We start from the raw sequence: 15,814 nt of genomic DNA on the forward strand, positions 1-15,814 counted from the left end.
CTGCTGCCCCCAATGCTTTAAATGTTTTAAATGGTTCAATGTTTAAATTAAAATGCTCTATGTTTAACGCCTATTTATGTTAGATTCCTGTGTTGTAAGCCGCCCTGAGCCACGTGTTGGGAAGGGTGGGATAGAAGTCATAAAAATAAATAAATAAAATAACCTATCTTGAGAGACCCAGGTGGGCAGCCGTGTTGGTCTGAAGCAGCAGAACAAAGCAGGAGTCAAGTAGCACTTTTACCAACCAACAAAGTTTTATTCAGAATGTCAGCTTTCGTATGCATGCATGTTGGTCTTAAAGCTGCCACTTGACTCCTATTATCCTGAGAGAGTTCATCCCACCTTGGGGTCATTTTGGTCTTTCTGCCTCAAAAGGGGGGGAACCCCCCCCCCTTCATTCTCGCCATTTTGCTGCTTCTCTCTCTGTCCCTTGAGGTACAACTTTCTAGCAAGGTGTGAGGTGGTCTTGTTTGTGCTTTGGCCAGATCTATTAGCATATATGGGCACTGAAGAACTCGGTGTGTGGGCTTCATAGCTCAACCCCTGGTCCTCTCCTTCTTGGCAGCTGACCACTTGCAGCTGGTTCCATCTCATAAACAAAATGTAGGCTCAATGGTTAAATCACATGGGTGAATACTAGGGTGAAGGGCATTTCTTCATGGGGTCTCTTTTCACACTGTGGTTTTTATGGAATCCAAACTTCTCCACATCTTTATTTTTCATTAGCTCTCTTTCTAAGGTTTTTTTGTGGTTTCTCCTGTGCGTTCTCAGTCAAAGTTTTGAGGGAAAACATGGACAAAGCAAATGGAAAATGAAGATGTGAGGGAGCTCAGAGAAAAACCCCTTCAGCTGGCGCCGAGACCACCGGCAAGCCTCCACATAGGGGAGTTCTGGGTTGGGAAATACCTAGAGATTTGGGGGGGGGGGGTGAAGCCTGGGGAGGGGCCTCAGCAGGGTATAATGCCATACAGACCACCCTCCAAAACAGCCATTTTCTCCAGGGGAATTGATCTTGGTCATCTGGAGATCTCCAAGAACCATCTGAAGGTTGACAACCCTACTGCATGACAAGACACTAGTTTTCACCAGTTGCAATGATCCTTCCTTTAGCTTGTGTACAGAAAAGTGATCTGTTTCCTAAATATTGTTTTGGTTTGCTCTGTGGACTCTAAGGGGACCTTCAAGGACAGGAGACTTGGCCACAATCCAACAAGGCCACAATCCAGCACATTCTTACTTGGCAGTAAGATCTCTCTCTTACATTATAAAACACTCCCTGCAGGGTCTTTTTTTTTTAGCAGGAACACACAGGAATGCAGTTCTGGCTGGCTTGGTGACTGTGGGTGTGGCCTAATATGCAAATGAGTTCCGGCTGGACTTTTTCTACACAAAAAACCCTGACTCCCTGTAAGTAGAATGCTATCCTGTCAAAGAGAACAGTTCCAGGCCAGCTATTGTCCTGTGCCAATTTTCTGCTTGCAAAAATGGTTTTGTTTTATAAGGAGAGGCGTACAAAACATGACTCCCTTCCTGCAGTTTTACATGTCACTGTCCATTTAACTACTTCTCTGCTGCATACATAGAGTCAGCCTGTACCTCACCAAGCTGACAGTAAAGGCTCTTAAGGCTTGGGTAGCAATCACCCATTTTAGCATTTATCAAAGCTGTCTGGCACGCTCCCAGGTGAGACGCCTGCATTCCATTTCCCTTCCAATCTGGTCAGTTCTGGGACTCCCTGGAGCCAATGTGGGCCCCAGCAACAGGTGGCTGCTATGGGTCACAATGGGAGGGCCAGTTTATTTGGACAACGCCCAAGATGATGCCAATTAGGGTTTTATAACAGATTGATAATGTTTGCCCAGCAGGCAGGTTCCCAAGATAAGGTAACACTATTATCTTCCCTCACGGATGGTATAAAATTCAGGTTTTCCTTTCCTTGGATTTTGCAGAACACAGGCAGTGACTCCTGAGGCTGCAGAAGAGGCAACGTAAGTACTGAGTCTTTCACAATAAAGTGCTAGAAAACAAAGAGCTCTTCATCCTCCAAACTGGGGTGGGGGGACTATCTCTGTCCCAAGTAGTGTGGCAACTGGTGCCCCCCAAAGGATCAATGCTTCAAACTGTACCCACCTGTCTTTACCACCCACCCCAAATCCCCCCCGGCTGACAGTGGATTTTTCGAGAGCATTGTCATCCTTATTACTTTAGGAACTTTCTATGCTATCTCTTCAGAGTCCTGCTCAAGGTGACTTGCAATTAAAAGGGGCTGAAGGAATCAGGGGATGTTATAGGATAAGAATAACTTAAGGAAATCACTATTTAGGCAAATTGTTTGTTGTAAGAAAACAAAAGCCCACAGAACACAATCATTTGTTCTTATTTCAGTTCATTTTTTTAAATACTAGTGGCCTGTAGGGGGGAAACATAGAGTGCTGGGTAGGGCTTTTGTTCCTTATAGTGAGGCAAATGGTGACCCTAGTTTCCACAATGAGAACCAGTTTGGTGTAGTGGTTAAGTGTGCAGACTGTTATCTGGGAGAACCGGGTTTGATTCCCCACTCCTCCACTTGCACCTGCTGGAACGGCCTTGGGTCCACCATAGCTCTGGCAGAGGTTGTCCTTGAAAGGGCAGCTGCTGTGAGAGCCCTCTCAGCCCCAGCCACCTCACAGAGTGTATGTTGTGGGGAGAGAAGATATAGGAGATTGTAAGCCACTCTGAGTCTCTGATTCAGAGAGAAGGCAGGGTATAAATCTGCAGTCTTCTTCTTCACACTGGAGTATCAATGAGGTGGCGGAGACGTGAAGTGGTAGAACAGACTGTACCCTTCAGACACCAGGTGAAGGATCACATTTTGGAATCTCCCCACAAGCATAAAAGTAGCATGGAAAACAAAGAAACATGATGGGACTTCTCTCTGTTTTGCGCTGGTTACCTGTCTCAAGAGATTTTGAGGCTGAAGGACCATTCAGTGTGAGAATCCACCACCTGCCGTGTGAAGTGTGCAGTCTGCTCAGTCACCTCAGGACTTTGCTACTTCATTCCAACTCCACTCTTTCGCATGTATGAACCTTAGTGTTGTTATGAGGCAAGGTGCCAGCAGCCAGATCTGGCCCTTCTTGGTATTAACAGGTTTATTTTATCAGTTTAACTCTTTAACCCGAGCCTGTGGTGGATGGAAGCGCATAGCATTCAGAGATCTTTGTAAACTGATTGTCCTCCCTTCAAAATTCTTTTTCTAGGATGTTGTGTTTCACCCTCCTCGCTTTACTCTGTTGTGGCGTCTTTGTCAATTCAGGTAAAACCCAGCTGCAAATCACTGTCCTTTAGGTCATGTTGTATTTGGGTGCAGAAGCAGGCCATGTGCCCCTGTGTCGGTTATTAATTAATTAATTGGATTTTAGCTGCCCCTCACCCAAAGGGTCTCATGTTGACTTACAGCATTAAAACCAATAAGGTAGAAACAATATAAAAACAAATATGAAATATTAATATTCAAATATTAAATTATTAAAATATGTGGCTATCACCATACCACTATTAAAACAGCCCAAATGTGGTTACTCTCAAAAGACCAACCTAAACAATTCAGCTTTGCATGCCCTGCAGAAACGAAACAAGTCCAGTAGGGCACTGTTGTCATTTGAGTGTGCATCCCACACGGTAGGGGCCACAACCAAGAAGGTCCTTCCTCTGGCAACAGCTAACCAAGCCATCCTGGGGTCAGGCACCTGCAAGAGGCCCTTAGATGATGGCCAAAGTAGGGCTGCCAAGCCCCCAGTCCAGGCAGGGATTCCCCTGCCCAGGAGGTTCCCAACCCACCGGCCCACATTGGGCTGGAGGGGGACATCTCCCCTGATGTCGCTGGCATGATGACGTCACCATCCACGGCATCCACTCTAGGTGTTTCTGGAAAAACTCGATTGTTTTCCGGATGCTCTAGCCATTTGAGAGGGGAAACTCTAAGGTATAATAGGTACCATAGAGGTTTTCCTTCCCAAATGGCTAGAGCGTCTGGGGAAAACCATAGAGTTTCCCCAGAAATGCCTAGAGTGGACGCCATGTGACGTTGTCGATGCAATGATGTCACTTCCGGGTGATGTCATCGTGCCCCGTGTGTAAGGAAAGTCCCCTGCCAGAGCCTGTGAGGGACTTGGCAACCCTAGGCCAAAGGGAGTGCAAGGTAGGGTTGCCAAGTCCAATTTAAGAAATATCTGGGGACTTTGGGGGTGGAGCCAGGAGACTTTGGGGGTGGAGCCAGGAGCAAGGAAGTGACATCACTTCCAAGTCAAAGGTCAAGTGATGTCACTTCCTGAACTTCACTCCTCTATATCACTTCCAGCACACTGCATCAAACCCCACCTCTAAAACTCTTCATGGGGGTTTAGGAATCCTAATTTCTACATCACTTAAATTGAATGTGTCCATCTAAAAAATTCAAACCCATGGGCAATGGCTATCCTCCTACACTTCAAAATGGGGTCTCTTCTAATACTAAATGTATATATCCCTCCCCAGCAAAAATGATCAGATATAGCAAGGTGCTGTAATTAATCTGAATTTTTCATTGAAGAACTTTTATTAGATACTCCAGCACACCTGATTCTAAAGGGGGGGGGGGGAGAGAGAGACTTTAGTGCTAGACTCAATTCAAATGATAAGATTCTAATTGACAAATTTGGATGAAAGCTTGCTAAATAATGTCACTTAATTCAAAACAGATATGGGCTTCCCTCTTAAACAGTGGAAGCCATTCCCAACCTAGTAAGACTTAGTTACTGCTGTCTTCTCAGGTCAAACACAATTACAAGCCTAAGTAGCTCTATCATACCTCTGGTAATTCTGTGGTCAGGTATTTCTCAGTTGCATTCTCTTTGCCACAAAAAAGAATTTGTAGCTCTTTATGCTTCAGGAACTTGGCAATTTGGAAGCTTAAGATAATTCACACCAGAGAAAATTCTTATATGCACACTAGAGCATATTATGTCCTCCTCTATGTCTAGCAATTGGGAGTGGAGGTTTGCATATATCACCCCTACCAAAAATCCTAATAAGCAGCTCTGGTTACCATCATGTAATAGAATAGCTCTAGGGTTGCCAGGACCTGTCACTGACCAGAGGCAGGAGTAGGGTTGCCAGCTCCAGGTTGGGGTATTCCTGGAGACTTGGAGGTGGAGCCTGGGGAGGACACGGAACTCAGTGGATTACAATGCTCCCAAAGTCCACCCTCCAAAGCATCCATTTTCTCCAGCAGAAATTGACTTTGTAATCTGGAGATATGCCATAATTCCAGGAAATACTTTCAAGTATCAGTTATTCATCTTTTCATTTAGTGGGATTAGAAAAGAACACAATATCAAAACAATATCTGCAGTACTGCATTTAGAACACCTGAGACTCAGAAGCAATGTTCCCTCTAAGCTGTGGGGTCATGTGAGCAAAAAATCTACTTTGTGAGCTATTGGCATTGAAGTCATGAGCTCCTGCATAAATTAGTTTCATGTGGGGCCATTTTTCCTGAGCTAAGACCAAAATGTGTGAGCTGGAGACTAAAAACTGAACTAGCTCACACTAACTCAGCTTAGAGGAAACATTGCTCAAAAATATGTTTAAAAGTCATCTAGAACCAACATATTCATAATGCAATAAACTATATTGCTTCTTTTTCACAAAAAATACAATTCCTGTCAAACTATCTGATCTTTACCTGGAAAATCCCTCCCCCCAGTCGTTATAGGATTGGTTTGTTTGGTGTGTTTGTTGTGATAAAAAACCTGCTATATCTTAAGGGGGGGGGGGAAGGAGAGCAGGATAATTAACTCAGCAAAACAATGCTAGCAAATAGAAATAGGTTAATTTTAACACCCATTTTCTCAAGTGAAAATGACTTCTGTAATCTGCAAATCAGTTGAATAAATATGCTTGCATATGAAAAAATATACCTTGAATTAAACTTTGTTGGTCTTAAAGGTGCCACTGGGTTCAAAGTTTTAGCAAGGTTTTAAAACTTAAGACAAATTTCTTCAGAATGTTCCAGACACCCGGGCCAGCATATACCAAAGTTAAGCTGAACATGGGGTAGCCAAAGGCAATAAAAGCAGAGGAGGCAATAAATCAGATAAGACAATGAAAAAATAAACAGTCTCCACAAGAACACAAGGCTGGGACTGCGCTTAGCCCAGCCCAGCTGAGAAGCACATAAAACGAAAACTTAAGCACTCTAAACCGATACCTTAAATCATTTAAAATCAAGCTTTAGAAAGCACCTTAGTCGCAGAGCAAAACAGCGTCAGAAGACTACTCCTTGCCTGCACTTCCTGTTCTGGAAGAGAGGCTTTTCTTCTTAAAGGCAAAACAACCCCAAAAGTTCTCAATAAGTATTCTACTGCAAAGTTCTGCAGAAGTTGCTGCTGACAGGTTGAGGGCAAGGCAGTTTATCAGTTCATGCATCATTCAAAATCTCATCAAGAACACCTCATGCCTTTCTGTTCTGCAGTGAAGGCACAGAGCAGGTTTGTGTTATGAGAAAATGTTTGCTAGATCTCCCTCTCTCTGTGCCTGGAAGGAATGTTTATTTACACACCAACCACCTCTACAAATCTTCTTTACTAACAGGACAGGACACACACACACACACCCTCCCTTCCCTTCTTTTTCGGCTCTTGCTTAGCATGCCTGGGTGAGGACTGGACTCCAGTGCCGAGCCTTCGGTGGGTGCAGGGAATCAGGCAGGCTCTCTCCGGAGAGTGGCATGAAGTTCCCCCCCTCCCCCCGCTTCTGGACTTTTGGAGACCGGGGGAGGAGGCTATAAATTCTGGAGTCCCCCGCCAGGGCGGGGGGGTTGGGAAGCCTAGTGCAAGGGGTTGTAATGGGAGAGGTGGTCCCATAGGTATGAGGGTCCCAGACCATTAAGGGCTTTAAAGGTTAACACCAACATCTTGAATTGTATCCAAAGACTAACTGGTAGCCAGTGTAGCTGCTACAGAACTAGAACAATATGAGCTGACCATGATGTTCCAGTTAATTACTTCTAATATTTCTTTCCCAAACATTACAATATTATTATTGTAGAAGTAGAAAAGAGTAAGAGTCCAGTAGCACCTTAAAAGGCTAACAAAATTTGTGGTAGGGTATGAGCCTTCATGAGTCACTGCTCACTTCTAACTGAAGAAGTGAGAAGTGACTCACAAAAGCTCCTACGCTGCCACAAATGTTGTTAGCCTTTAAGATGCTGTTGGACTCCTGCTACAGCCAAGGTAACATGGCTGCCTTTCTTGATCTATTTTTATTACTGGACAAAGCCAGGACAGATGTAAGAAGTCTGCTTTTGATCCCTGGCAGCAACGACACATATCTAATACTAGACAGTATATACAATTCATATGGTGTCAAATACCATTGAAACTGTATTTTATTTTTAAAATCTCTTGAGTCAATCAAATTTAGTTTAGACTAGAAAGGTTTTCTTTAGCAGATCCATTGCAATTCAGCACCTGCTATTATAACCATGTTACCTCTAAGCTGTGGAGTTCTGTGAGCAAAAATTCTACTTTGTGAGCTACTGGCATTAAAGTTGTAAGCTGCTGCATCAATTAGCTTGCTCTGGGGCAATTTTTTCTGAGCTAAGGCTAAAATGTGCGAGCTGGAAGCTAAAGAACTGTGAGCTACCTCACACTAACTCAACGTAGAGGGAATACTGATTATAACGCCCGGATCTTTATTCCAATTTTATTAAAACTGCAAAGGAGTATTCTTTAAAATTTAGAAGACTTTGCACTAACTATTGCACATTTTCATTTGTGACATGACAGATTTTATTTAAAGATTTGCAGTTTGCCTACAGAACAGAGAAGCTTTTAGTTTTAAAAAAATCAGTACCAGTGGGTGTTCCCCAAAACACTCCCAAAGCTACCCAGTTGACCAGTTCTGCCCACCCCAAATCCCTTTTCAAGATCATTTGTAGCACTGCTTTCTGTCAGCAATTCAAACTCATGTTTTTAAGGGATATATATTTCCTTAACAACATCATTACAATATGTCTCATTTGGAAATACTGAAACAACAATTTCCCATAGTTTCAGTTGTTGGTTCATAAGATCATTCTAGGATCTTATATAAAAGTTTATCTGAAGATATTTCTCCAGTTCGTAATATTTACCATCGTATCAGCCCCAGAGACTCTTTGAAACCAAGAAAGACCTTGGGGGTGGCTCCAGAAAAGGCTTGGGGAGAGGAGGGGCCTCAGCATGGTGCAATGTCATAGTTTTCTCTGTTTTCTCCAGGGGAGCTGATCTCTGCCAGCTGGAGATCAGTCGTAAAAGTGGGAGATATCCCTGCCCCACCTGGAGGTGGGAACCTCAGTTGTCCCACAAGTTCCATCCCCATGTTTTCTCTCCTTCACTGTGACTAGGCTTGTGAACTGATATTAGAACAGACACATTATACTTCTTTAATGCCTCCACCACCACCACCCCCGTTTTATTTTAGGAAATATTCAGCCACGGTCTTCTTCATATTCTGGAGAATATGGTGGGGGTGGAGGAAAGCGATTCTCACACTCTGGCAACCAACTGGATGGGCCTATAACAGCCATTAGAGTTCGAGTGAACCGCTGGTACATTGTTGGGTAAGTGAATGCAGAAGAAGTGCTGGTTTTTATATCCTGCTATCTGAAGGAGTCTGAGCGGCTTACAATTGCCTTCCCTTCCACTCCCCATAACAGACACCCTGTGAGGCTGGTGAGGCTGACAAAGCTCTGAGATAGACTGACTCAAGGTCACACAGTTGGCTTCCTGTGAAATCAAACTTGGTTGTCCAGATTAGAGTCTGCCACTCTTTACCACTATACTACATTGGCTGTCAGAGTAGAAGGCCCAGAGTAGAGGAACAATGCTTGGAGGGGGAGGTTGAGCATTAGATTACATTTAAAAAACAACAACATAACCAGGGCTTTTTTTGTAGCAGGAACTCCTTTGCATATTAGGCCACACACCCCTGATGTAGCCCAATCCTCCTGGAGCTTCCAGGGCTCTTAGTACAGGGCCTACTGTAAGCTCCAGGAGGATTGGCTGCATGGAGTGTGTGGCCTAATATTAGGGTTGCCAAGGCCCCCTCAGTCTCCGGTGGGGGACTGTTTTCACAATAGGTACCATAGAGTTTTCCCTCCCAAATTGCTAGAGCATCTGGGGAAACCATAGAGTTTTCCTGGAAGCTCCTAGAACGGCCGGTGTGTGATGTCGCTGGTGTCATGACATCACTGCAAATGATGTCATTGCGCTGGTGATGTTGAGGGAGGACTCCGCCCCCCCCCCGGCCCAATTTGGGCCAGCAGGTTAGGACCCTCTGGGGCGGAGAAACCCCCGCCCGGCCCGGGAACTTGGCAGCCCTACCTAATATGCAAAGAAGTTCCCACTACAAAAAAAGCCCTGAGTGCAAAGTAAGACTTCCCTTTTCCCTGTGTGGTGGAGAATTTAGGAAAGCATTTCTAAAAATCAATTTCCCTCATAGCAGACAGCCCTCGGGATTTGTCATGCTTACATTTAAAAAAAAATCGAATTAAGTGCAAATATAAGGGTAGAGAAAGACACGGTAGGAATGCTGCAGCTAGCCTAACTGGAACTAGCCTTACGGCGAAATCAGAACAGGCCCTAGAGTCCAAAAAAACTCAACGTATATCCAGATAGTACTTTAAGGTATATTTTAGACTTTGTGGGACACTCTTTAAACCCATTTGTTGGATGTTAGGGAGACTTTGAATTGTCCCTATGCCAGGAAACATACCATTCAGATATCCCTAAACAGTAAATTCCTGAGAAAGGCTATTATAGATCTTGAAAACATGCAGAAAAGAGAAACCAAAAGGATCAAGGGGCTGGAGTAGCTGCTTCATGAGGATCAGTTAAAACACTTAGGGCTGTTTAGCTTTAAAAAAGAGAGTAAGGGGAGACATGATAGTGGTTTTACAATTATGTAGAGTGTAGAAATAGTGGACAGACCCCCCTAGGGTTGCCAGGTCTGTGTTGGGAAATACCGGGAGACTTTGGGGGTGGATCCAAAAGAGAGCAGGGTTTGGGGAAGGGAGGGGCCTCAGCAGGGTATAATACCATAGAGTTGACCCTTCAAGGTAGCCACGCAGAGATCAGTTGTAAAAGCAGAACTCCAGGCCCACCTGGAGGCTGGCAACCCTAGCCCCACCCTCCTAATACTAGAGCCCGAGGTCATCCACTGAAGGATTATAGTTTTAGGACAGACACAGGGAAGTACCTCTTCACACAGCACATAGTTAGATTGTGGAACTACGGGGTGTGGTGATGGCCAAGTTGGAGGGAGTGGAGGACAGGGCTATCATTGGCTACTAGCCATGATCGATATCTATGCCCTCTAGTACCAGAGGCAGTCCACCTCTTTATATCACTTGCCAGAGAGTAAGGGTGGGAGGATGCTGTTGCAGTGATCTTGCTTGTGGTCTTCCTAGAGGTAGCTGGTTGGCTCCTGTGTGAACAGAATTCTGGACATGATGGGCCTGGAGTCTGATCCAGGAGTAGGGCTGCCAACCCCCCGGTCTGGGCAGGGAATCTCCCGGCTGGGAGGTTCTCAACCCGCCAGCCCACATTAAGCCAGCGGGGTGAACTTCCCCTTGTGATGACGTCACTCAGAAGTGTCGTCATCAAAATGGTGGTGCCTGTGCAGGGCTGCTCTAGGCGTTTCCGGGAAAACTCTGTGGTTTTCCCAGTCATTCTAGCCAAATGGCTAGAGCATCCAGGAAAACCACAGAGTTTTCCCAGAAATGCCTAGAGCAGCCCCACATGGCAGCGCCATTTTGATGTCGTCACTTTCGGGTGATGTCATTCGTCGCACGTGCGCAAATGTCCCCTGCCGGGGGATGAAGAGGACTTGGCAACCCTATCCAGGAGGGCTCTTCTTATGTTCTTGGGTCTTGGTTACATAAGCTTAAATGAAAGATGTGTTCTGTTTCAGACAGCAAATAGAGAAATGGTGGTCTGAGGAGTACATGAGTATCATTCATTGTTCTTATGTAGATAGAATATGTAACAGATGTCTAAGAGAGCCAGTTTGGTGTGGTGGTCAAGTGCAGGAACTCTTATCTGGGAGAACTGGGTTTGATTCCACACTCCTCCACTTGCAGCTGCTGAAATGGCCTTGGGTCAGCCATAATATTCACAGAGCTGTCCTTGAAAGGGGAGCTTTTCTGAGAGCTCTCTCAGCCCCACCTACCTCACAGGGTGTCTGTTGTGGGTGGGAGGGGGAAGGTAAAGGAGATTGTAAGCCACTCTGAGATTCCAGGGTTGCCAAGCTCCCAGGTGGGGTAGGGGTTCTCCTGCTTTGGGGGTCCCCAACCTGCCAGCCCACAGTTGCATGCCGGCTGCTCTAGGAGCTTCTGGGAAAACTCTATGATTTTCCTGGACACTAGCAATTTGGGAGGAAAACTCTATGGTACTTACAAGTGATGTCATCATGCTGTGCGCATATAGTCCTCCACCAGAGGCCACGGAGGACTTGGCAACCCTATGAGATTCAGAGTATAGGGCGGGGTATAGATCCAATTTCTTCTTCTTTTTCAACTACGCACATGGCACAGAAGCAATAGAAGCACTTTCTGGTAAATATATTTGTGTCATTCAGACATTCGCACTAAACTATGGTTTAAACTAACCATGGTTAGTATGACTGTCTGCAGCTATTCCACCAACTATGGTTAGTCAGGGTCCATCAAATCAGAATCTGATGTTGGTTTACTAACCACAGTTAACTTTGCTACAACTAGTTTCATATGATACGCATATACAAGCATCTTGGCTTAAATTCTGGCTTGCTCCCTAGCAGTGCTCTCCCAGGCTCCAGAGAGAAGGAAATGAAACCAACATTTGTGAAGGCAAACCAGGATTTGAATCTTGGTTTCACAGACTAGCCATAGTTTAAATGGTCTCGTGAGCAGTGTCCCATCTAAGTTGAGTTAGCGTGAGCTAGCTCACAGATTTTTAGCCTCCAGCTCAGGAAGGATGACCTCAGAACACACTAATTTATGCAGTAGCTCACAACTTTAATGCCAGTAGCAAACAAAGTAGAATTTTTGCTCACAAGACTCTGCAGCTTAGAGGGAACATTGCTCGTGAGTACTAAAAAATACTATGTGCTCAAAACTGGAAGCATAGCTTTGAGAGAAGAGGCATGGATTGTGCATGACAAATTAAGTAACCAATAAACATGCAAAAAAAAAATCCCAAATCAGTTAAATTATTATTTCTAGGACTGAGGATTAAAGAGGCTTCCATGCAACATAGAAATTCTAGCCCACTGATTTCAAAGAGTGTACTTAGACCTGCTGTGGATTGTAGCAGAGAAGGATGACAGTGATTTACCCTAACTCTTCTTCTCTTCCAGCATCCAGGTCCGGTATGGGAAGGAGTGGAGCAACTATGTAGGCGGCTCCTCAGGTGACCTGGAAGAAATTTTCTTGCACCCAGGAGAGTCCATCATCCAAGCCTCTGGGAAGTACAAGAATTACCTCCGCAAACTTGTGTTTGTCACCGACAAGCAGCGCTACTTCCCATTTGGAAAGGACACAGGCACCAGTTTTAATGCTGCTCCGCTCTTCCCTGGCACTGTCCTGCGTTACTTCAGTGGCCGCTCTGGTTCTGTCATCGATGCCATTGGGTTCCACTGGGACAACTACCCAGTTAATTGCCCCAGCTGTGGAAAGTGAGAGAACAGATGAGAGAGAGGGAAGCAGACTGATCAGTGGGGCACTTCAAGGTCTATCCTTCCACCTTTCTCTTTGGGATTGATCTCCCCCTCCTTCATGGGCTTCAACAGGTCTTTCAACCATCCCAGGATCCAATAATTCTTTTGCCAGGTGGCTTATCTGACACCCATTGAAATATTTCTCCAACCTCCCATCCAGCAATCTCTCCCTTTGCTCCTCTTCCATCCCCATGTTCAAACCTTCTCCACTCACTCAACAACCTATTCATCACCTCTCCCAACATGTTTTCTGTCTCTCATTGGTTAATCCGCTCAGCCAGCCAACCAACCATCTCCCTCAGCTGTGCCCCATTACTTCACTGCTTCCAATCCAGTCAAATAATGAGCATCGCCAGAGATGAGAATCAGACAATAAAAATGTAATTTGAAACATGTTTCCGAGTATCTTTTTATACACGGGCGACTTAATGGGGGTGGGGGGTGGGAATGACCCTATTGTATTTAATTTCAGAATGTATATGGCTGGATTTTCACAGTAGTTTATATGAATGTTAAGAGCCATTCAAGAATAAACAATAAGATCACCTTAAAAGTCGTCATGAGATAAAGAAACAAGATCAGCAGCAGAAAGATAGGTAGCCTAAGGACGATCTAGATCAGAGGTGTCAAGCATGCAGCCCGGGGGCCGAATCAGGCCCCTGGAGGGCTCCTATCAGCCCCCTGAGCAACTGACTCTTGTCTGCTTCCTTCTCCCTCTCTCTTGCTTCCTTCAGCATCTCAAGCTTGCTCTGCAAGACTTGCTCAATTGCAGATGAGCTACAGAGCAAAACCTTGATTTTCTCCATTGGTTGAGGCTCCTCCCCCTGCTGGTTCCCTGGGGAGGGAGAGAAAGAGCCAGAGCTTCCTTTGCCCAGTTCACCTTTCAGACCAACAAGTGCTAATGTTTTAAGCATGTTTTATTTTAAGGTTGTTGTTTTTTTTAAACTTTAGTCGTGTTTGTCTGTGCCCTTTAAAAAGTTTGTATCTCTGCTACCTACTCATAAATAGATACACACATGGCCCGGCCCGACATGGCCTGGCCCAACAAGGTCTCATTTATGTCAGCTCTGGCCCTCAGAACAAATGGGTTTGACATCACTGATCTAGATCTTACAAATTCACATTTCAAAGGTTGGGGGAAGGGGGGGGTGGTCTTAACTAGCTTCTGGAAAGTCCCAGAAGAAGCCCCAGACCATATTTTCCTTCCTGTGATTTTGGCAACTGTGTTTCACAGCTTGGGATATGGTTCCCAGCCTTGATGCTTAATTTGGCCTTTAGACCAAGCCAAGAACATGGGACAGAACGGGAATGAGGAAGCAGTTGCTGAAACTTCTACAGAAAGTGAGTTATTGGTCCATCGACTCTCAAAGCCAGTTTTTAGAAGATGGCAGACTAATCTTGGATGTCCTCTTCCAGGCCATTAATTAAGTTTTTACTAGTAACAAAGTTACCAGAAAGGAGATGTCACTTTTTGAAATTATTCAACTTCAGCCTTTATTGGCAGGCTTAATTCCTAGTGAAATTTTCCACCTGTATTAGTACTAGTGGCTGATTACTTGGCAAGACTCTAGCAATCATCATGCAGATTTTCTTAAAAAGGGAAACATTTAGGGTTGCTAACCTCCAGGTGGCACGTGGAGATCTCCCACTGTTACAACTGATCTCCAAATATCAGATACCAGTTTGCCTGGAGAAAATGGCTGCTTTGGAGGGTGGACTCTGGCATTATATCCTGCTGAGATCCTTTCCTCCCCCAAATCCTGTCCTCCTTCAAGCTCCACCCACCCCCGATTCTCCAGGAATCTCTCAGCCCAGAGTTGACAACTCTACTAGAGACAGCCCTCCACCCCTCAACAGTTTTTTTTTACAATAAATAAATAAATCCTGAAACAATCTCACAATTTTGAGATCAACCACTTGCTCAGCCTCTGGTTTCATATATGCAGCCATGGGTCAGCAGTGCCCTTCTGCTGTCTATATTGGACAAAAAGAACAGTACCTACACAAAAGAATGCATGGGCAAAAATCTAACATTACACATCACAGTGGGGAAAAATGTTTTAATCTTCCAGTACACAGTGCTGCTGATCTAACAGTTACTGTTCTCTTTCAAAAGAACTTCAAAGGTAGAATCCAATGCAAAAGTGAAGAATTAGAATTCATCAGGAAGTTTAACACCACCTCTACTCCCACCTTCCTCCCAACTTGATCAGGACCATAGTTTCCCCATTTACTGTATACAGAAATGTCTCAGCATGATCCATCCTTTACAGATGTTAATTAATTAATTCAAAGCTACGCATGCTAGCAGCCATTTCTATGTCTACTGGTCATTAATACCACAATTTAATTACTTGTCTAGTCAAGAAGAACATCCCTTTCTCTGTATGTTGCTTTGATCTCAATTAATGGAATTAATTAATAGAGGCCCTTACATATCCAGAAACTCATGCAGAGAGACATCCCCTACCCACAAATGGTTTTCTCAGCTCTGGCAAGCTGAACCAGAAATTGCTTGACCTATATCTTGCTTGAGTCTGTCCAGCTGCAAAAATGCAGGTAGCAAAGTCTTCTACTGCAGGCTTTTTTGGAACCTTTCCAGTCTCTGCGGTAACCACTGGGCCTTTAATTCCCTAACTGCAGTTCTTGGTTTTGCCACCAGGGCTCTTCAATATCTAAATTCTGGGATTCTCCATGGTAGGTCAATGAGAATGGCTGTGTCCAATCTAATTAACACCCATGTGCCTGTGTGCCAATTTTAATCCATGCCTCATGTAAGAAGTTTGAATCAGGTGGTCACACTAAAGAGCACAGAATGTAAACAAACATGGTCATGGGAAACTCTGGCCATCAGATCTGATCACATGATGGGGAAATTAGCATATTGCTTCTACATTTTGATTGGTGCACCTACCTTTCTCTCCTTTTCCACCTGAGCCCCTAGTAAGGATTTTACATTTGTCAAATTTTTACCATTGAAACCCATGCGACTGTTTCATCTTGCAAGAAGGGTGTAAGTAATAGCCAGAGATGTTTCTTGTATTGTTCAACGAGG

The 15,814-nt window shown here is 44.6% G+C and overlaps 1 protein-coding gene across 1 annotated transcript; it reads left to right on the forward strand.

The window, feature by feature from the left end:
- The first annotated feature begins 3,208 nt into the window (after positions 1-3,208).
- On the forward strand, positions 3,209-13,150 carry LOC132584110 (zymogen granule membrane protein 16-like). Its single transcript, XM_060255907.1, has 3 exons — positions 3,209-3,295; positions 8,485-8,623; positions 12,400-13,150. The coding sequence occupies exons 1-3, from the start codon at positions 3,241-3,243 to the stop codon at positions 12,719-12,721; spliced, it is 516 nt and encodes a 171-aa protein (XP_060111890.1). The 5' UTR covers positions 3,209-3,240; the 3' UTR covers positions 12,722-13,150.
- Positions 13,151-15,814: the final 2,664 nt, after the last annotated feature.

Source organism: Heteronotia binoei, chromosome 15 (genome assembly GCF_032191835.1).
Source record: "Heteronotia binoei isolate CCM8104 ecotype False Entrance Well chromosome 15, APGP_CSIRO_Hbin_v1, whole genome shotgun sequence".
Lineage (NCBI taxonomy): Eukaryota > Metazoa > Chordata > Lepidosauria > Squamata > Gekkonidae > Heteronotia > Heteronotia binoei.